This window comes from Electrophorus electricus, chromosome 7 (assembly GCF_013358815.1).
Source record: "Electrophorus electricus isolate fEleEle1 chromosome 7, fEleEle1.pri, whole genome shotgun sequence".
Taxonomy (NCBI): domain Eukaryota; kingdom Metazoa; phylum Chordata; class Actinopteri; order Gymnotiformes; family Gymnotidae; genus Electrophorus; species Electrophorus electricus.
In genome coordinates this window covers 971,733-992,500 of record NC_049541.1, presented here as the reverse complement: position 1 = coordinate 992,500, position 20,768 = coordinate 971,733, and the positions used below count along the sequence as shown (strand labels likewise).

General features: G+C 48.1%; 2 protein-coding genes across 6 annotated transcripts; both read right to left on the bottom strand.

The window, feature by feature from the left end:
* Positions 1-657: 657 nt before the first annotated feature.
* On the bottom strand, positions 658-9,238 carry map6d1 (MAP6 domain containing 1). 2 transcript variants are annotated; one of them, XM_026996303.2, is made up of 4 exons: positions 7,159-9,238; positions 6,259-6,457; positions 5,782-5,844; positions 2,600-2,686 (listed from the first exon to the last, which is right to left on the bottom strand). In XM_026996303.2, the coding sequence occupies exons 1-3, from the start codon at positions 7,632-7,634 to the stop codon at positions 5,824-5,826; spliced, it is 696 nt and encodes a 231-aa protein (XP_026852104.1). In that variant the 5' UTR covers positions 7,635-9,238; the 3' UTR covers positions 2,600-2,686; positions 5,782-5,823. The 2 variants fall into 2 exon arrangements, with proteins under 2 accessions (XP_026852102.1, XP_026852104.1); XM_026996301.2 differs by lacking the exon at positions 5,782-5,844 and having other exon boundaries at positions 658-2,686.
* Positions 9,239-10,422: 1,184 nt separating this feature from the next.
* On the bottom strand, positions 10,423-19,641 carry acsm3 (acyl-CoA synthetase medium chain family member 3). Of its 4 annotated transcripts, none has more exons than XM_026996304.2 (13): positions 18,878-19,641; positions 16,299-16,509; positions 15,676-15,883; positions 15,142-15,285; positions 14,808-14,964; positions 14,419-14,498; positions 13,963-14,086; positions 13,302-13,382; positions 12,973-13,074; positions 12,233-12,360; positions 11,952-12,051; positions 11,124-11,243; positions 10,423-10,632 (listed from the first exon to the last, which is right to left on the bottom strand). In XM_026996304.2, exons 1-13 carry the CDS (start codon positions 19,094-19,096, stop codon positions 10,543-10,545), a joined length of 1,764 nt encoding a protein of 587 aa, XP_026852105.2. In that variant the 5' UTR covers positions 19,097-19,641; the 3' UTR covers positions 10,423-10,542. The 4 variants fall into 4 exon arrangements, with proteins under 4 accessions (XP_026852105.2, XP_035384336.1, XP_035384334.1 ...); XM_035528443.1 differs by having other exon boundaries at positions 18,797-18,880; XM_035528441.1 differs by lacking the exon at positions 18,878-19,641 and adding an exon at positions 18,116-18,786.
* Positions 19,642-20,768: the final 1,127 nt, after the last annotated feature.

Here is a 20,768-nt window from a genome sequence, read left to right as displayed (position 1 = left end):
ACTAGTTATTACATGTCTAACCACCACACTTGATGTATTGTAGACTGTACCGGACCATTTAATTTACTTTTGTTCAAAGTGTCCCTAAAAAAATAATGATTATTCTTGTATTAAAATTTTGCCACGGAATTTTGAAGTTTGACAACTTCTATTTAAACTGAAATAAAAATTTGTAGCAACTGTGTTGATATTTTAAACGTACTGGAATGATTTGGAACACTTTCTCTAGTCTGAAAATCTGAGAATATCTAGTACCTCTCTCTCTCTCTCTCCCTCCCTCCCACCCTCTATCTCTCTCTCTCCCTCCCTCCCACCCTCTATCTCTCTCTCTCTCCCTCCCACCCTCTATCTCTCTCTCCCTCTCTCTCTCTCCCTCCCTCCCACCCTCTATCTCTCTCTCTCCCTCTCTCTCTCTCTCTCTCACCCTCTATCTCTCTCTCTCCCTCTCTCTCTCTCTCTCTCCCTCCCACCCTCTATCTCTCTCTCTCCCTCTCTCCCTCCCTCCCACCCTCTCTCTCTCTCCCTCCCACCCTCTCTCTCTCTCCCTCCCTCCCTCTCTCTCCCTCCCACCCTCTATCTCTCTCTCCCTCTCTCTCTCTCTCTCTCTCTCTCTCTCTCTCTCTCCCTCTCCCTCCCTCTCTCTTTGCAGTAGTGAGATCAGATGTCCTCATATTTCTTCCTCATCCTCCCTGCTCTGTGAGAGGGTTGAAGAGTGCAACCAGAATGGAACAGACATCAGACATGGTCTGATAAAACTCTTCCTCTTATCATCACTATTAGCAGATGACATTTGCAATTTTTGGCTTTTTTGTGCCCTTGACAGCCGTCAGAATAATCAGACATCAGTCATAGTTATCAGACTTGAAACAGGCAACACCCTTCACTGTTGACGTGTTTTCAACACTTTATTTGGGTCGGATGAATAACAGATTTAATTGCAGTGTTCAGGTTGGTAGTTCTGCTCTGTCAGTGAATCTGTTTAAACTCCAGAGAGCTTACATAACATGCATACACACTCAGTGAATCTGTTTAAACTCCAGAGAGCTTACATAACACGCATACACACTCAGTGAATCTGTTTAAACTCCAGAAAGCTTACATAACACGCATACACACTCAGTGAATCTGTGTTTAAACTCCAGAAAGCTCACATAACACGCATACACACTCAGTGAATCTGTGTTTAAACTCCAGAAAGCTTACATAACACGCATACACACTCAGTGAATCTGTGTTTAAACTCCAGAAAGCTCACATAACACGCATACACTCAGTGAATCTGTTTAAACTCCAGAAAGCTTACATAACACACATACACTCAGTGAATCTGTTCAAACTCCAGAAAGCTTACATAACACGCATACACTCAGTGAATCTGTGTTTAAACTCCAGAAAGCTTACATAACACACACACACTCAGTGTATCTGTGTTTAAACTCCAGAGAGCTTACATAACACACACACACTCAGGCTTGCTCTGTCCCTCTGGTTAAAGTATCGTTCATCTATAATAAATTGTCCTGTCCTCCCAGTAGGAGCCCTAATGGTATTGAACAAACCAGTGCAGCGGACAGAACGATTCCAGTGACTTCATCCTTCACCAGTAGTTTATTATTGTATCAGCCATTCAGTTATTTCTTAGAGACCAGAGACCCACCTTAGCAAACATCTCCATCTCAAACTGGTTCCTGTGGATGTGGGTTTCTGTGGGTTACATATTGGCTGATGACTTTTTCACCCAGAAATACATCATGAGGCACAATTTTAAGAACTTAACGTTTTTATTTCAACATCCTCTACTTTTTAATTTCTAACAAGATCAAATTTACAAGGTGAATTAACAATGGTACAATACTGTTACTTGTTTACTAATAAAAATAAAATATAATTCCACGCAGTAGATGTTTGTTTAATAAATGGGTCAGTATCAGAGTTAGACGCACACGGATGAGATCTCAGGGGCTCAAGAACTAACCCTAAAACAGTTAACGTAACCTAGACTTCAAACTCAAACCCCAGATTATTCCAGCCTCACACACACTCACTGTCACTCAGAAGCAATCGGTTAGATGTTTAATTTCTCTCAGTACACTAGTTAAAAAGCTTGTTTAAATGACAAACATGCATAACTGAGTCTCCCCCTGGAGTCAGATCAATTAGCAGGATTTGTTACCTCCCTTTTATCTCACCCGTCAAACTAGTACGGATGCGACTCCGTAATATTACGCACATGCACTACACGGATGTTTTCTTGCACAGATTTCCCCCCTACCAAATAGTGCTCTTCCTGCAATTCTCCTCCTGGTATTCCACGCAGGCGCCACTACGGAATGGTTTGGAAAAGCAGAGGCCCAATCCTGTTCCCACTCTGCTCATATCACTTCCAGCTTCAGTGTAGCGTGCCCTGTTCACTTTACAACACCTTGTGTCATTTTCAGATGACCCCTTAGATTTTCCTGTGGCACTGCAGTTCTCTGTGCTGTATCTTTGGAGATGTTCCCTTGAAGCTGGCTGAGGTGCTTGTGGCATGTGCATTGGGGTAATGTAGAATCCTTTCGTGGCGTTACGGCCATGTTTTCACTCAGAAGTGCTCTCACGTTGAACCTCCGGTTCATACGTTGAAGATCCGGGATCTGCTCTGGAACACGGCTGACGGGTTCGGAGACTTGGACCTCGTCAGCTGCTCCTGTGAGACAAGAACGAGAGACGTTAGCTGAGTTACAACGCCACGACTCGGCTGCTAACCGACCGGGGAACTGGGACACCATCACGAACGTCAGTTACAGACTCAAACTCCAGTCCTGTTTAGCTTTAGTGTGAGGCAGGCCATGCCCCCTGGGGAGGGAGAGGACTCAGTAATGAAGAAAATACAATTAAAAAATAACAGGCAGTCTGACAAACAGATAGACAAAATGTTTAAGTAACTCCAGGGAAGCTACTAGCCAGGTAGCCACCAGGTAACCACCACGTGAGAACCTCGCTAATGTGAGAGCATCCAGGAGCCTGAGACTGTGGGCATATGCAGAGATGAGATGTTTGAGGGGAACGTGTTCGTGGGTGGATGTGGAGAAGAGAACAGCACAGCCGCTCTGCCTACACTACCGGCTGGAGAAAAATGATCCCATCCTGAACCCACCTACACACACACACACACACACCTGGTTCAGTCACTCTGTTTATTCCCCCGTCTGTTACCCACACACACCTTGTTTTTTACACACGCGCGCACACACACACACACACCTTTCTTCCTCCCTCTAGTTCCCCACCATGGGCTTCTAACTAAATGTATCATGGGAAAAAATGTGAGGTGCTGTGCACTGAAGAGAAGAATGAACCCAAACAAAATTAATCTTACAAACACACACACTCAAACCCTTACACACACACACGCTTGCGTTTGGGGGGGGGAGGTAATGTTCCCTGAGGAAGGAGCCATTAAGCACACTCAACATCCTGATCCCAGCATTCTCACTCAGCGAGACCCCAGCGTGCGAGTGTGCTGTGGGGGCGGGGCACACTTCCAGCTGTGTTGCACAGAACAAGTGTGCATCGCACCACTGAACACTACACCTGTCTCCGTTTATAGCGCACATACTGCAAATTCTTTAGCAAAAACACAAGGTTCTCAACCACTTTTGCCTGCAATGGCCGTTAAAAACATACGGCACTGCTTATGAACCTCCAGGTGTGGTAACAACTTACGCACCCAGAATCAAGCCTGCCTCAAGGCTTCAAATGTACACCTGTCATTTATTCTCTTAACCGTTTTGCTGAGAGAGAGAGGAGCGAGAGAAGCTCTTTCTTTAACGTTGTTCGAGGTTCTACATGTGTTCCTGTATCCAGTGACTTAAAGATGCACATTGTTTGCTTACTTCCTGATACTCAACTGGAATTTCTTATGGCAACGCCATGCCTCCATCTGTACAATCAATACCTCCATCTGTACAATCAATCCAATACAGACATGTGATGTATCAATACAATAGTGTGATGTGTCAATACAGTAGGGTGATGTATCAATACAGATGTGTGATGCTCATCTTTAAGACTTAGACAGGGGCACCAGTCCAGTGGCTCAGGTACTGGACTAGTAATCAGAAGGTTGTGCATGGTGAGGTGGATGTGTGTAGCGTGTGTATGGTGTAGGGTGTGTGTTGGGTGTGGTGTGTATTACATGTGTGTGGTCTCAGTGGTTCAGGTACTAGACTAGTAATCAGAAGGTTGCCAGTTCAAGTCCCACCGCTGAGTGTTTGGATGAGTGTTTATGTTCGGATGGGCAGCTGAGTGTTAAGTGTTCTGTTAAAAGGGGCAAATGGGTTGTTTGATAAGTTGTTTGCATAAGGGTCCCTGTCAAATGTGAAACCCCTCTACGGCAGAAGGAAGATGTAGGCCTGTGTGTGTGTGTGCGCGTGTTTTCCAGGAAACAGCTTCGTCCCGTGTCGAAGTTGATTGAACAGAGTTTGGGAAGCCAGACAACCACTGACTTGATTTTAAAAGCAAGATATAGGATCCATCTTACCTTTACAGAACCATTAAGATAATGTGTATGAGTGGACGATTATGGGTATGACATATTATTAGTGATCTCCAGAGAGGACAGCCCTGTGACCCTCACATCTCCATCTCACTGCTGAGGAGAAAAAGAACGGAGAGAGAGTGTGTCGGAGTGACCCTTAATCCAGGAGATAAGCGAGAGTGTCGGAGTGACCCTTAATCCAGGAGATAAGCGAGAGTGTCGGAGTGACCCTTAATCCAGGAGATAAGCGAGAGTGTCGGAGTGACCCTTAATCTAGGAGATAACCGAGAGTGTCGGAGTGACCCTTAATCCAGGAGATAAGCGAGAGTGTCAGAGTGACCCTTAATCCAGGAGATAAGCGAGAGTGTCGGAGTGATCCTTAATCCAGGAGATAAGTGAGAGTGTCGGAGTGACCCTTAATCCAGGAGATAACCGAGAGTGTCGGAGTGACCCTTAATCCAGGAGATAACCGAGAGTGTCGGCGTGACCCTTAATCCAGGAGATAACCAAGAGTGTCGGAGTGACCCTTAATCTTAATCTGGATTCTCTCAGTACAGTAACAGTCCCTGACATCACACGCAAATTGTCAGGGTTGGAAAAGCGGCCACCACAATTCCCTCACGTCATTGCCATGTAGCACCTTTGGGATGAATGCGACAGAAAGGGGGCGTGTCTCCAGAAGAGGGCGTACAGCACCTGAGGGGACAGACTTGACTGCCGTCCGAGTCTCATTGGTCCGGGACTCCGCGGAGCTGGCTGTTTGACGTCACCCGTCTAGCCCTCCTTCCATCTGTCTGACGCAGCAGAAGGCCCCTCAGCTAAAATCCCAGAATAAGACTCCAAGCACCTCCAGCAGAGGAGTTAAGTAGGATATTTTAAAACCACTGTGATGCTTTTTTCCCCAAACGCCCCTAAAAGCACCAGGCTGACACACAGGTTGTCTGCTACGGCTCACACGTGTCTCTGTAAGCCGTGATGGAGCAGATCTCCCAACACACAGACACCAGCTGAGATGACCGAGACGTGGGTCGTTAGTCCTGCCACCCCTTGGCCTCAGTCAGGGGCTTTTACGTGCACACGGAGTGCAGCACACCACAACTTACCCAGATGACACATCTTAACCCTTTAAAAGACTGCTCAGTAACACACAGCCTTACCAACATGGTGTGTGTGTGTGTGTGTGTGTGTGTGTGCTGCCCCTCACGCTAGGTATCTAGAGTGAGATAAACTGGTGTGAGTTAGAGTGAGACACCAGGACTTACGTGGCCAATTCTCATTCCGTCTCTCCCTCCACTTTCTCACGATTAGGAATAAATGAACATTTCCTGTTGAACGAAAAAGAACAACGAGAGCTGTAACAAATCCGGTCGTGAACTGTGAGGCTCCGCTAGGTCCCCTCTCTGCCCGTTAATCCAGACGTTTTCTTTATGTCCAGATTTAGCGAGGCGGAAGACAGTCCAGGCAGACCTCAGATCAGCTTCAGGATTTTGAAGCATGCGCTTTGTACACGTGGAGTATCAGAGACCGCAGTCACGCCGCTGTGTGCAGGGGATCGCCTCACTAACACGTGATTCAGTCCATGAAGTGATTTTGAAACAACCACTGAGCGGACAAACTGTACCGCTGCATTTTCAGACTCGAATCCAGGACGCTGCAGGAGCCAGCTGAACGTGACCTGAACCTGACCTCACCTCCTCTGTTTTTTGCTCTCCGTTTTGTGTGTGCGTGTGACCCCTCACCTCGGTCCTGCCCCCTGGCTCGGCGTGGCTGCCGTGCTGAGCGTGGGCCGCGTCGTCCAGAGGCCTGTGCGCGTCCGCGCTGAAGGCCGCCCGGTAGCTTGTCTCAGGAGGGAGCACGCTGCTGCCCGTGCCCAGGAACGCAGGCTTCTTCTGGGCAGGCCTCGGTGGCCGGACTCCTGCCCAGGGCCGGAACTCCTGTCTGGCTCCGGAAAGACATAAGGGTTGGTCTGACTGAGCTGCAACTTGTGTGTGTCCTCTAAACAGACCTGCTCAGTCAGTCACTCTACCAGGACGAGGGCTGAACATTCTACAGTCGTCCCGTTACACAGTTCGCAACAAAGCAGAGGGCTACACGTGCACGGCACCGCAGCCTCTTCTCCAGATATCAGCTCGAGCTCCAAATCCCACATACGCGAGCGGAAATAGGCTACGTGCAACTGCAATGAGACGCTTTTCAGTGTAGCACAGTTTTCAGTGATGACACAGCAAGCCACTCGCCACAAGACTGAAGATACTGCGGCTGCATTTAAACGATGAGATACACCCCGGAGCCTCGTAGTACGCGCGACTGTGTGGTCTACTGCTCGTGATCTCAAACTCGCTTAACTAAAGAGTTCGGGCGTCTGCACGCGAACGTGTCGCTTTCCCCAAAGATCTGTCCGCAAACATCTGCAATGCAACAGTCCTCGCTGTTCAGGCGTCCCGGCTACTCGGTTCGACTTTACATATGTTACAAAAAAAGCGAAAGTGCAAAACGATGGGAAACTACTCCCCAGAAAACGATGCACAACTATAGTGATTTTATTGGGATGTTTTTTTTTTTCCCCGCGTGCAAAGTGATATAAATCGCAGTCGCGAGCTATAGGAAGAGCGAACAGTAGGTGTAGAGACGCCCCGTACCTGTACGAGCTCGTGCTGGTCACATCCACAGTCTCCTCCGCGTGCTTCTGCTGGCTCACGCGCTCCTCTTTTTCCGCTCTCCTGCCACTGTAAGAACTGTTGCCCGGGCTGGGCGCGTGAGCGCCGCTTGCACTGCCGCCGTTACTAATCCAGGGAAAGTTGTCTTTCTTGGGAATAGGCCATGGTTTATAATCCTGCTTGTACTGTGTGACGCTCGGGAACGGCACTCCCGGAGGGCGGTAGTCTTCACGAGGCCGACCACGACACGGGCGTGCGCCGCCACCGTCCTGCGGCGCGCTCACAGAGTCGCTGCTCGGTGCTCGTTCCGCGATAACGTGCTTGGTGACGGAGCGAACCTCATGCTCCGAGATGTCCGAGTAGTTCTGGATGGTCAGCGGAACGGACAGATCCGATTTGTCGAACTCGTTCCAGAACCGAGCCAAGCAGCACACTCTGCTGATGCACGGCCAAGCCATGGCGCGTGAACCGAGCAGGTGAAAGGAAGGAAGAACCCGAAAGACGCAACGACGCGCAGCTGGTGGTCACATGCAGGAATGCTCGCGCTTGTCCGGTTCTAGAGAGCTGCGCTACCGTGCGATGTGCATGTCAGCGCGCTGGGAGCGCGAGGTGCGCGAGTACGCTCGCGCTCCGTCGGACGCCGTCATCGCACATTCCTCTCACGTGGTTTTCACATTTCCAGCCGGCGCAGGAAAAATCTAAAACAAATGACACATTTTGCGACTCCTCAAACTGTCACGTAATACGCAGCCGAACACAATCTCCGCTAAGTTTCACAAGGCACGCGGGTCCCCTTTTAAACTCCGAAATGATCGAGTCTCGTGATCTGCTCTTCACTCATGCCTGACTGGTTTCTACATGATTCTTTAACTGGAATAAAAGTTCTTTTTACAACTTCAGTAAACCATCTGTACGCAAACAACAAATCTAAAGGGTCCCGATAGCCATCACGTGCGTGTGAAGCAACGCGCGCCGCCGCAACCGGAGCGGAGATGGTACCGTGGGCGCCTGGCCCGCGCGCTGCTGTCCATTTCCAGACGGCAGGTGTGCTGAGACTCTTTAAAGCACGGACCAGCACCTGAACAGACATTCTCGGTACCATAGTTATTCTCCGAGCTGCAAACCCTGCTCAGAGGAGATGCTTTGCTTTCATTTTTAACAGCATGACACAGAAACGTGACTCGGTTTGTATGAGGACATGGGGTAGTCCGCTTTCCAGAGGCCAGTCCGGATTCCTCTCCTGGGCTCCATTTTGGGTGGTTGAAGGTCAGATCTGCGCGCTCTGCACCACGGTCCTCTCGGAAACCGCGTGCTTCCATGCTATACTTACAACACTAAACTACCGAGCAAACAACTATACAAAGAAAACTGTTTATGGGTTTAATTCAAACAAGTTAATCTGGCTAGTTCGTTTTTGAACTACAGAGGGATGGAGGGGGAGAGAGAGAGCGCGCGCCGGGGAGCTGCTACCCGCGCGCCCGTAGGCCCCTGCCTGATGTACTGATCTACAGCGCGAGGCTGAGAACCGCGGCAGACACATCGGTGAACTCTGTGCAGTAATAATCGGTGACAATACACGTTATAACTGCGTTTATAAAGCAAATCACAGTACATGCAGACAGAGACTGTCAAGATTATTTGAATAGGATAGAGATTACCTAAAGATCCTTGTAGACGGTTATGTACAGTTAATTAAATATTCATCTTTAAAGTTTATATCAGATAAATGGGCTCTTTAAAAATGTCTGACGTGGTCCGTTTATAGTTGTGTGTCTCCCTCTGCAGGCCAACAGTGGAATTACACTTCATTAACCCTAAAATATCTTCCTTTAAAACGTCAGTAATGCGGGCAGTTGAGACAATGATTAAACCTCAAGGGCATTTTTGACTAACTAAAGCAAACCAACCCGTTACTGAAGCGTTTTAAAGTGTTGTGTATAGAGGTGAATGTGCAGAACCTAATCTAAATGTCATGTCATTATCTGGCCTGTAATAAAAATGTGTGTAAGGAGAGACAGACCCTGTGTGTGTAGAGAGACAGACCCTGTGTGTGTAAGGAGAGACAGACCCTCTGTGTGTGTAAGGAGAGACAGACCCTGTGTGTGTAAGGAGAGACAGACCCTGTGTGTGTGTAAGGAGAGACAGACCCTGTGTGTGTGTAAGGAGAGACAGACCCTGTGTGTGTAAGGAGAGACAGACCCTGTGTGTGTAAAGAGAGACAGACCCTGTGTGTGTAAGGAGAGACAGACCCTGTGTGTGTAAAGAGAGACAGACCCTGTGTGTGTAAGGAGAGACAGACCCTGTGTGTGTAAAGAGAGACAGACCCTGTGTGTGTAAGGAGAGACAGACCCTGCGTGTGTAAGGAAAGACAGACCTGTGAGTGTGTTAAGGAGAGACAGACCCTGTGTGTGTGTAAGGAGAGACAGACCCTGTGTGTGTAAAGAGAGACAGACCCTGTGTGTGTAAGGAGAGACAGACCCTGCGTGTGTAAGGAAAGACAGACCTGTGAGCGTGTTAAGGAGAGACAGACCCTGTGTGTGTGTAAGGAGAGACAGACCCTGTGTGTGTAAGGAGAGACACCCTTGTGAGCGTGTTAAGGAGAGACAGACCTGTGAGCGTGTTAAGGAAAGACAGACCTGTGAGCGTGTTAAGGAGAGACAGACCCTGTATGTGTGTAAGGAGAGACAGACCCTGTGTTTGTAAGGAGAGACAGACCTGTGTGTGTGTAAGGAGAGACAGACCCTGTGTGTGGAAGAAATACCCCTGTGAGCGTGTTAAGGAGAGACAGACCTGTGAGCGTGTTAAGGAGAGACAGACCCTGTGTGTGTAAGGAGAGACAGACCTGTGTGTGTGTGTAAGGAGAGACAGACCCTGTGTGTGTAAGGAGAGACACCCCTGTGAGCGTGTTAAGGAGAGACAGACCTGTGAGCGTGTTAAGGAGAGACACCCCTGTGAGCGTGTGTAAGGAGAGACAGACCCTGTGTGCGTGTGTAAGGAGAGACAGACCCTGTGTGTTGAAGAAATACCCCTGTGAGCGTGTTAAGGAGAGACAGACCTGTGAGCGTGTTAAGGAGAGACAGACCCTGTGTGCGTGTGTAAGGAGAGACAGACCCTGTGTGTGGAAGAAATACCCCTGTGAGCGTGTTAAGGAGGTACCTGTACTTCTGTAGATGTAGATGTTTATGAGTGGGGAACTACATGCTACTGGAGTTACCACGTTCATTAGCTGTTAGGTATTCAAGGTGATTTCTCACAGTATTCCAGTGTTACCCACACCAACACCCCTTTACAGCTAACAAGCTAATAATCCCCCCTGCCAGGGGCAGCAGAACTGGAGTGAGGGGCAGGAGTGTGTGATCAGCATGGCTACATCTGATGGTCCCATTCCTTCTTCCTCAGCTCCACCCTCCGGATTTTCCCACTCACTGTCTTGGGAAGCTGGTCTACAAACTCAATCTATCAGAGAACAGAAACGCCAGTTACCACATGCAAAGTGTATATATATATATATAAAACAAAACAACAAACATCTCTAAAATTTCAGCCACTCATTCAATGGATTTGTGAGTGTTAACTCCAGAGTATGCGCTCCAGAGGTCTGAGAGGCACCTTGCAGTATAAAAATACTTGTACAACATGAGAATTTTTATCCAACATTCTCCTTCCTCAAAACAGCACAGAGAAGGTTCCAGTCTCCCTGAGCACTATTCAATCTCCCTGAGCACGGTGGACAAGTGACGACGTTTTAGTGAAAGAAGCTCACGTGCACAGTGTAAGAGGGGAGGATCTCGAGAGGGAGCATGCAGGGGCAGTTATAGTGATGAAGGGGTTTTTATATCTTGTGGGGGTATTTATAGTGATGAAGGGGTATTTATACCTTGTGGGGTTATTTATAGTGATGAAGGGGTATTTAAACCTTGTGAGGATATTTATAGGGGTATTTATACCTTGCGGGGGTATTTATAGGGAGCTGTGACTCTTTTCACATGTGCTTGCAGTTCTCTAATCAGCTCATACTGGTTCATGGATTTGTATTCTGGAGTCAGTACAACAAATGCCTTCACCACCTGAGAGAGGGAGAGAGAGAGAGAGAGGGAGGGGAGAGAGAGAGAGAGAGAGAAAGGGAGGGAGAGAGAGAGGGAGAGAGAGAGAGAGAGAGAGGGAGCGGGAGAGAGAGTTGAGAGAGAGGGAGGGGAGAGAGAGAGAGAGGGAGAGAAAGGGAGGGAGAGAGAGAGGGAGAGAGAGAGAGAGAGAGAGGGAGGGGGAGAGAGAAGAGAGGGAGAGAGAGAGAGAAAGGGAGGGAGAGAGAGAGAGAGAGAGAGGGAGGGAGAAAGAAAGGGAGAGAGGGAGAGGGAAGAGAGGGAGAGAGAGAGAAAGAAAGAGGGAGAGAGAGAGGGATGGAGGGACCTGAGCCATTTTCCATGGTTCAAAGGTAGCAACATTACATCATCCAGTTAAAGGGTTTTTTTCACAAAGTCAAATGTGTGTAAAATGTTAAAATGTAGGAAAACAATCACACACTTAATGACTGAGGTCATTTTCCCTAAATAACATGTTAGAATGACCTCAGAGGTCATGGTGCCCCACAGTGGTTTAGGTGTACTCTGCTCTGACAACACCAGCACCCATAATACCCACAACTGTGTGTCTGTCAGAGTCCAAACCCAAACCGAACAGGACCAAACAGAACCCTTGCTCCTCTGAATGGATCAGGACTGTGGAGTCGTGCCTCACCTCTCCTCTGATTGGATCAGGACTGCGGAGTCATGCCTCACCTCTCCTCTGATTGGATCAGGACTGCTCACTACAGCCGACTCGGCCACGGCTTCGTGTTCTATCAGTGCGTTCTCCACCTCAAACGGACCGATGCGGTACCTGACACAGCCAGCCAATCAGAAACGCGGACGGCATTAGGCTCGTTTGCAGATCAGCATGCAGAACTCATACGAGAGCTGACTACTGCATGAGGAAGTGCTCACATACAAATGAGCCAACGACAGCTAAAAACATCCTCATCACCACCACCATCCTCATCATCATTCTACATCTTCCTCACCCTGCAGAGAGGATGACATCATCAGCTCTGCCAATGAACCACAGGTATCCATCCTTGTCCATCACTCCTCTGTCACCCGTCAGGTAGAAATCTCCACGGAAACATTCTGCTGTTTTCTCTGGCTCCCCCTGCAGAACGCACAGGAAATGACAGGCCTGGCCGCACACCTGAACTTCTGGAACTTCGCCACATGTACTTGTGGAGAAGGTGGAAGATTTCTTGTTGGTAAGTTTGTTGGTGTGTAAATATAAATCAAAATCACAAGGAAATATTTGTTTAGATGTAACTAAATAGATTGTTTATAAAAGAATAATAAAGATAATGACTAAATATAGATAAGAAAACTGCTTATTGCTCAGTTATATTGGGACTGACTCCTTTATATGAGCCCGGAAACATCTGTTTCTGTTTGAGGACTGTTTTGGTAAGACTAGCTGTCTGATCTCAAACCCAGGACAACAGTCAATCAATGCCTGAGCCCCTCCCACCCAATGTTGTTTTGGCAAATTAATACTGTATGTGCAATATACAAACCAGTTAGTTAAATGTACACAAACTGTAATCTTATAAATAAACTCTATATTATTCTAATAAATATTCACGTTAATAAATTATGTTAAGGCCCTCATGATTACATATTCCTTTGAGCATTTGACTAATGAGATTTTAAAGCACAGCAGATGACCCAGGTGACCCAGGTCAAGCAGGTGGCCCAGGTAAGATGGCAGGGTGGCAGGTACCATGTACTCAAGGAAGAGGCAGAAGGGTCTGTGTGGCTTCACTCGGATCGCCAGGTTGCCCTCGGTCCCACGAGGCAGAACACGGCCCTCGTCATCCACCACCTACACCAGTCACCATCAACCAATCACCATCAACCAATCACCATCCACCAATCACCATCAACCAATCACCATCACAACTATAAATCAAACACATTTAATCTGAGAGCATCTGTCTATCCACCTACTCATGTATGTAATATTTTAAAACTGTAATATTTAAAAAAATAAGCTCTGATAAACAGTATGAACGTGATACGTTTATCCTCTGTTTGCGTGGTTATGATCACCTGCACGTCGTATGCGGGCGATACCTTGCCAAAGGAACCGGGTCTGACCTCCATGCCTTTGAACGTGCCAGCGATTAACACCTGATAAAGAGCCGACAGGACATGTTCTCATGGCACACACACCACACACACAGGGCTGGAGTCCTGGACCCTGCCTGTGCCTGGACCTGGACCTGCAGGCAGAAAGCCAGGAGCAGGGCTGAATCTGACCTGCACCGTGCAGAGGGGATCCAGGGTGAGTGCTTGGACTAAACCCAGCAGGGCCGCAGGTCTCTAGGAGCAAAATCACACACTCCTGCACACCATGGACACCATGAACACTTAGGACTACTTTGAGACAAGCTAAGTTTTTTTTTCTACAGGTCTGATGTGTATTTGATTTCATGTTTTTATGTCTAAACTGTCAAATATGAATTCATTGTCATTTTATTTAGTACATTTACTAGTCTATTCATCAGGCTGCTCTTATACGGTTGTTGCCGTGGGTGTGTCTTATAGCACATGTGAACGTCAGCATTAATGGCCACGTCTAATGACTCTTCAATAGAATGTCCCGTTTGTGATGTCACAATGCCAGTCAATTCCATTCTTTTCTAACCACCATTGTCCCAGATATTTCTAAAACGGCTTTGCGAATTCTAGAAGGTCTGCATGCACCTACGGTCTCCGTCTGTCCGTATCCCTCGTAGATGTCCAGGTCTGTCAGACGTCTCCACTGACTCATCACCTCGGGGTTGATGGGCTCCCCGGCACACAGACAGTGTTCCAGGGCTGGGAACTGGAACCTGCCGAGGGACACACACCCCATCAGACCGTTGCACTGCAATACTGCCTCACTGCACACATCATCCCCGTCACACAAGTGTGCTGCAATACTCTGTCAGTGCCGACTTGCCTTAGGCTATGGTCCAGCTCTCATAATGTGCTGCTACAGTATTCTGTTTCATTTTGTGTATTTTACACTTTAATGACTTTAATGTGTCTCACGCACTCTGAGCTGGGCGTATAAAATCATTATTTATTTACAAAAGCTTTTACTGTATGTATATAGCGATAGTGAAACGACTGAACCAGCGGGGGTGTGTGTGTGTGTGTGTTATGCGTATTATGGCGTTACCTGGACGGATCCTCCTGCACTAACATCCGATAGGCTGTGGGAGCAGTGCAGAAAGTGCTGATGGGATATCTGGACAGGGTCTAAAGAACCAAGGCAAGGGCAGAAGCAGTTTAGTCAAACAGTGTAGTCCAGTGTCCTGCAGGGGGAGCTAGTGTCAGTCCGACGTTATAGCACGTGCTTGTGCTGTAGACAGTGCTTTAAACAAAACCGACGGAACAGCTCTGGAAGTCACTTAATATCAACTCACCAAAATTTTATATATATACATTTTTTAATGTGACCATGTTATGTTAAACACAGGTGTGGTCAGTGTGGGGTTGATACACGCAGGTGTGGTCAGTGTGGGGTTTATGCACGCAAGTGTGGTTTGGGGTCTGATGGTTGAGCACCTGCAGGACAGTGGATGTGTTGAATCGCGGCATGTGGTGCGCAAACACACACGCCCCCTGCGTCCAGGAAGCGAACACACTGCTCCACGCCGTCTTAGCCCAGCCCGTGTCCGACGTGTTCCAGAACACACTGCTGTCTGTGAGGTCTAACCAGTACCTACACACACACACACGTGTGCACGTGCACATACACACACACACACACACACACACACAATCCCCAAATAATATCATGTTCAGCCGAAAACATGTTGTTTGTGTGTTAAATATTAGTGAAAAACAAACAATTAACTCACTCTAAACATTTCACACACACACACACACACACACACACCTGCCATTAATGGTGAGCCCCAGGCCAAAGCTACAATGGCTGTGAAGGGTCATTTTGGGAGAACCTGTGGTTCCACTGGTGAAGAAGATGGTCATGTGATCATCACTGCTGGTGTCCACACACACATGGTCTGCAGAGGCACTCCTGTACAAACACACACACACACAGTCACGAAAACTCACCTCCCAATGCACCTGATCCCCCCACAATCAGTCAACACACAGGTCATCTCAGAATAGTTCTTATACGTTGTTCACTGTACAGTCTGTACAGTCTCAGTATTGCAGTTACTGGAAAATGACCAGAGTTCTTCCTACAGCAACCTGACAGAGTCCTGACAGAGGCAGAGAAACCAGGAGCTTAGAATGTCTTTCCGGTCCTCTCCGGCTCTGTCCTCTGGGCTGATCTGGAGAAGAATTCACTTTGTCCTGAATTAGAAGTCTTTATATCAATCCAGAGTACGTGAGATTCCCACTGAACTGACATGCACTGTGACGACTGTGCAGGAACTCACAAACACAGACTCTGACTCACCCCATCAGGGCTGTGAGGTCACCCCACCCCTGGCGCCCCCTGGTGGACAGAAGGAGTTTGGAGGTCAGCGCAGGACACTGAGAGCCCACAGCATCCAGCAGGTGGGCTGTACTCTCATCTGTGATCACACACTTTGCCTCGGACACCTGCAGACGATGCAGGATGTCTCTGGGTGTCAGCTGGGAGGTTCCCGGGATCAGAACCGTACCTGCGGGATACAGACAGCTGTGTCTGTGACTCCAAGTTTGGGATAACTGACTTTTCCATTCAGTTCCGTTTTAGCTAGCTTGAACTGGATACATGCACTGTAATGGAATACATTATTGATATCTGTATTTTTCATTTGGTCCTGATGTATTTGTAAGCAAGTAAATAAGCAACATATATTTCTGTAGAATATTTAACACAACTCATATTGCACCAAAATGAAAGTCAAATGTATTTATACAGCACTTTTTACAACACATGTGGTCACAAGCAGTTGTACAAAAGTTTGGGTTATAATGAGTTAATCTCCCTGGACTCCAGAGTTCACTACACCAGGTTTGTTAAGGATGCATTTGTAACCTGAACAGAGATCTGTCTGTCCATGTCCACCTGTCCTTGGCAGGAAGCGCGCTCACCTGCTCTGAGGCAGGCGATGTTGACCAGCCACCACTCTGGCACGCGCGGGAGGATGAGGAAGACCCGGTCCCCTTGCGCTAAACGGCATTCCTCGCTCAGAACGTTGGCGAGCCTTCTGGAATGGAAGCCCAGCTCCTCAAAACTCCAGCGGATCTCCGTCCTCTGCTCGTCCACCCACCACAGCGCAGGGAGAGATGACCTCGCACCGGCCTGCAGGCAGACGCAAGCCCAGAACAGATTTGAAGATTATGAGTTTGATTTTATGTAACTATAATGCAAAGCACATCATTTTACAGGCTTTCTGTTCAGAACCCTAGACACTACGCCCCAACCCTAGACACAACACCTGGACCCTAGACACAACACCCGGACCCTAGACAGAACCTCCGAACCCTAGGCACAACACCCAAACCCTAGACACTATGCCCCAACCCTAGACACAACACCTGGACCTTAGACATTATGCCCCAACCCTAGACACTATGCCCCAACCCTAGACACTATGCCCCAACCCTAGACACTATGCCCTAACCCTAGACACTATGCCCTAACCCTAGACACTATACCCCAACCCTAGACACTATGCCCCAACCCTAGACACTATGCCCCAACCCTAACCTTAGACACTATGCCCCAACCCTAGACACTATGCCCCAACCCTAGACACTATACCCTAACCCTAGACACTATGCCCAACCCTAACCCTAGACACTATACCCCAACCCTAACCCTAGACACTATGCCCTAACCCTAGACACTATACCCCAACCCTAGACACTACGCCCCAACCCCAACCCTAGACACTATGCCCCAACCCCAACCCTAGACACTATGCCCCAACCCTAACCCTAGACACTATGCCCAACCCTAACCCTAGACACTATGCCCCAACCCTAACCCTAGACACTATGCCCTAACCCTAGACACTATACCCCAACCCTAACCCTAGACACTATGCCCTAACCCTAGACACTATGCCCCAACCCTAGACACTATGCCCTAACCCTAGACACTATACCCCAACCCTAGACACTATGCCCCAACCCTAACCCTAGACACTATGCCCTAACCCTAGACACTATGCTCCAACCCTAGACACTATGCCCCAACCCTAGACACTATGCCCCAACCCTAGACACTATGCCCCAACCCTAGACACTATACCCCAACCCTAGACACTATGCCCAACCCTAACCCTAGACACTATGCCCTAACCCTAGACACTATGCCCTAACCCTAGACACTATACCCCAACCCTAGACACTATGCCCCAACCCCAACCCTAGACACTATGCCCCAACCCTAACCCTAGACACTATGCCCAACCCTAACCCTAGACACTATGCCCTAACCCTAGACACTATGCCCTAACCCTAGACACTATACCCCAACCCTAGACACTATGCCCCAACCCCAACCCTAGACACTATGCCCCAACCCCAACCCTAGACACTATGCCCCAACCCTAACCCTAGACACTATGCCCAACCCTAACCCTAGACACTATGCCCTAACCCTAGACACTATGCCCCAACCCTAACCCTAGACACTATGCCCCAACCCTAACCCTAGACACTATGCCCAACCCTAACCCTAGACACTATGCCCTAACCCTAGACACTATGCCCCAACCCTAACCCTAGACACTATGCCCCAACCCCAACCCTAGACACTATGCCCCAACCCTAACCCTAGACACAACACCCTAAGCATAAAATCCATTAGGGCAACTGACAAGAAGGTGGTCTTTTCACATTATTCTCTTTAGCCGGTATAAGTATGGAGTTTGTGTTTTTATTTTATGTTTTATTTATACCCTTTTTACACATTCAGATTGTGTGTTGGTTCCCATGGCGATATAATGACTCGGTTCGGCCCCTTGTCTTATGTTTGGTCTCCATGGATCATGAACGGCTGTGTTTTGTTCCTGATTCATTAGCTGTTATTTATTCCCTGTGTATTCCATGCTGTTTCTTTTCTCTGTAGCTTGGCACCTTTGTTTCTTGGTAGTCCCGTTATTTTGCGCGTCAGCCGGTTTTCTTTTTCTGTGTACCGGGACTAAAGGATCACAGTTTCCGGTCTCTCCATAATAAACTGTGGTTCCTTTATTTTCCCCAAGTATCCAATTGCTTTATTCAATAGAATTAAAGATGCAGACTCGGGACTTAATTGAAGAGAACAGCAGGTCCCGTCTTTATTCTGAGCTCAATGTTATAAGCGAGGCAGAGACTGTCTCTGACAGTCTCAGCAGAGTTCAGTCTGTACACACCTTCTTCCAGGTTAGTTATAGAACCATTTTTACACACAGTATTTCCCAAAGTTTCCAACATTTTGTCCAAAATAGATCAGGAACCAAATATCCAATTTGACACCATTATCTCCATGTTTTAAATAAGGGCCCCAGACTTTACTCATTACTTCAATAAGATCAAAGCAAATCAAAGCGTCGTGCCTCGCGCCACATCCCGTTACACGCGCGCTGTTGAACTTATCGAACCTTGTGCATTGTGGCGTCACACGGCACACGTCACGCATACGTCAGCAGCCTTCCTTCGCCCAGCAGCGCGCGGCGGTTTACCTTCTCTTTGGCCTCCCAGACGTCTAGGACATCCTTGGCGAAGTTAAAGCGCGCAGGAACGCGAGGCCTGTACGCCTCTTTCATGCTCTCGTAATCCGTGAAGTTTTTGGGGGCTGTGCTTTTGGGTCTGAGCACTGGCGACCAGTTCGCTCGTCTAGCCGCAGTCGCGCAGTAACCCAGCGCAAAACACGCACCGCGACGAAACGGAATCATACGCATTGTCTCACGCGACTGTGCGCACGCGAAAAACTATTAGGCACTAGGACTGTCCAGCAAATGTAATGGAGACGCGCGACGCGGTCGAGCTGCAGCAGATGAAAGCTCGCTATACTATATAAACTTCCATATACTCCGCATTCTCGGATTAAAGTGAAAAAATGCCAGATTGTGTCCGTGTGTGCGCGGTCAAGCACAGACCGAAGACGAAAGCTGTTCCGCGAGCTGTGTGGCGTTACGCAACAGCGTTTGGCGACTTATTCTCCAGAGATGTGGGCGCGGCCATCCGCCCGACCACAGCGCAGGAAGTTCAGCTGCACCTCGCAGGCTGCGGGTTGCGGTCGGGCTGTGACAAATTAGTTAATCATTCATGATCAACTGGACAACAGGCGGTGCGCTTCAGAACTGGACCTGGTGACCTCCGAAGGGACTATTATTGGCCCCAATTACTGACAGATACGGTTACTATCATTGTATAGTACAGCGAAACGCTCCCGGAGAGTACAATAAAATAGAGTTACGCTATGAGTTTTAAAACGTCTGCAGTATACAGATCATATACATACAATATAATAATAAATTGTGAGTGTGTGTAATACAGGAGAGGCTTCTTGGCCTGTAAATAGTGCTGTGTGTGAATACGCATTTTGTAAACAATGCAAAATGTGCAGGGTGAGCAGTAGTTATGGGAGACAGATCGGAAATATCAGGTGGATGTGTGTGTGTGTGGCACTGCCCCCGGAGAGTGTGTGGTTTGTCTGGTCGTGAAGGCTGAAGACTCTCGGGTAGAAACTGCTCCTCTGTCTGGCAGTAGGGAGATTCTAATGGGGTGGTCAAAGATCGGTGTAGACACCATGTTCTGGGGGTACAACAGTGCATCATGGAAATGCAGTATTTAGTAGGCAGAGTATTTGGTATGTGTGCAGTAGTTAATATGTATTCAGTGTTTAGGATGTAGTTTAGCTCCTGTTACACTGAGGTTAGTTTAGGTGATGTTTTTGGTTGTTAACTGACTGGCTGCATGAGTTTTTTCTGTTAAGGTGTCCCACAGGCTGCTGCTCCGGGGCCAACTCCGAACGTCTGATGCCTTTGCTCAGAAACTCTGGAAGCTGTATTCACAAGACCTCTCCGATGTCAGAACTCACTGTTCATCCAGACATGTTTTGACACTCCTGAACTACCAGCACAGAGGATGTGTATTATTCAGGGTCTGTGGCCTGTTTTGCAGAAACACACCACCGTGCATTTCCCCCAGAACCCGTGAGGTGGAGGCTGACAGTGCAGGGCCTCTTTGCCATTCTGATACTTTTTTCTACGCAAGCAAAATTCACCTTTACCTGCATACCCTCAACCTGGATTTATCCAGAGTGGCAGTGAAATAATCCCACCTGCGAAGAAAAATGGTAACCACGTCTGACCCATTTTCAATAAACATTTCCATTCTCTAAACCGCTGGTGGGTGAGACGGACTACGAGATCAGTTTTCATTCCCAGAGAACAGTCCCAGTAATGTGCAGATGCCAGCAAAGGCTGTAAACATGAGTGCCTCTGCAAAGGCATGATCTTTCTAGGCATGTCTGACACATTTGCTCTTCGTTCTTTGTTTGTCTGACTAGTGTGAGAAGACACTACAAAATACACCAGAGTGAATGTAAACCAGGGGACGTTAGCACAT

Bases quoted from the DNA above. Each gene is read 5' to 3' on its own strand.
- map6d1 (XM_026996301.2), bottom strand. From the start codon at position 7,634: ATGGCTTGGCCGTGCATCAGCAGAGTGTGCTGCTTGGCTCGGTTCTGG. The intron at 6,458-7,158 runs GTACGGGGCGTC...TTCCGGAGCCAG, and splicing joins ACCAGCACGAGCTCGTACAG to ACAGGAGTTCCGGCCCTGGG. The intron at 2,687-6,258 runs GTGAGGGGTCAC...CTTGTCTCACAG, and splicing joins AGCCAGGGGGCAGGACCGAG to GAGCAGCTGACGAGGTCCAA.
- acsm3 (XM_026996304.2), bottom strand. From the start codon at position 19,096: ATGCGTATGATTCCGTTTCGTCGCGGTGCGTGTTTTGCGCTGGGTTAC. The intron at 13,075-13,301 runs GTGATCATAACC...TGACTGGTGTAG, and splicing joins CGCCCGCATACGACGTGCAG to GTGGTGGATGACGAGGGCCG. The intron at 10,633-11,123 runs GTATAAATACCC...GTTCTCTGATAG, and splicing joins CCTATAAATACCCCCGCAAG to ATTGAGTTTGTAGACCAGCT.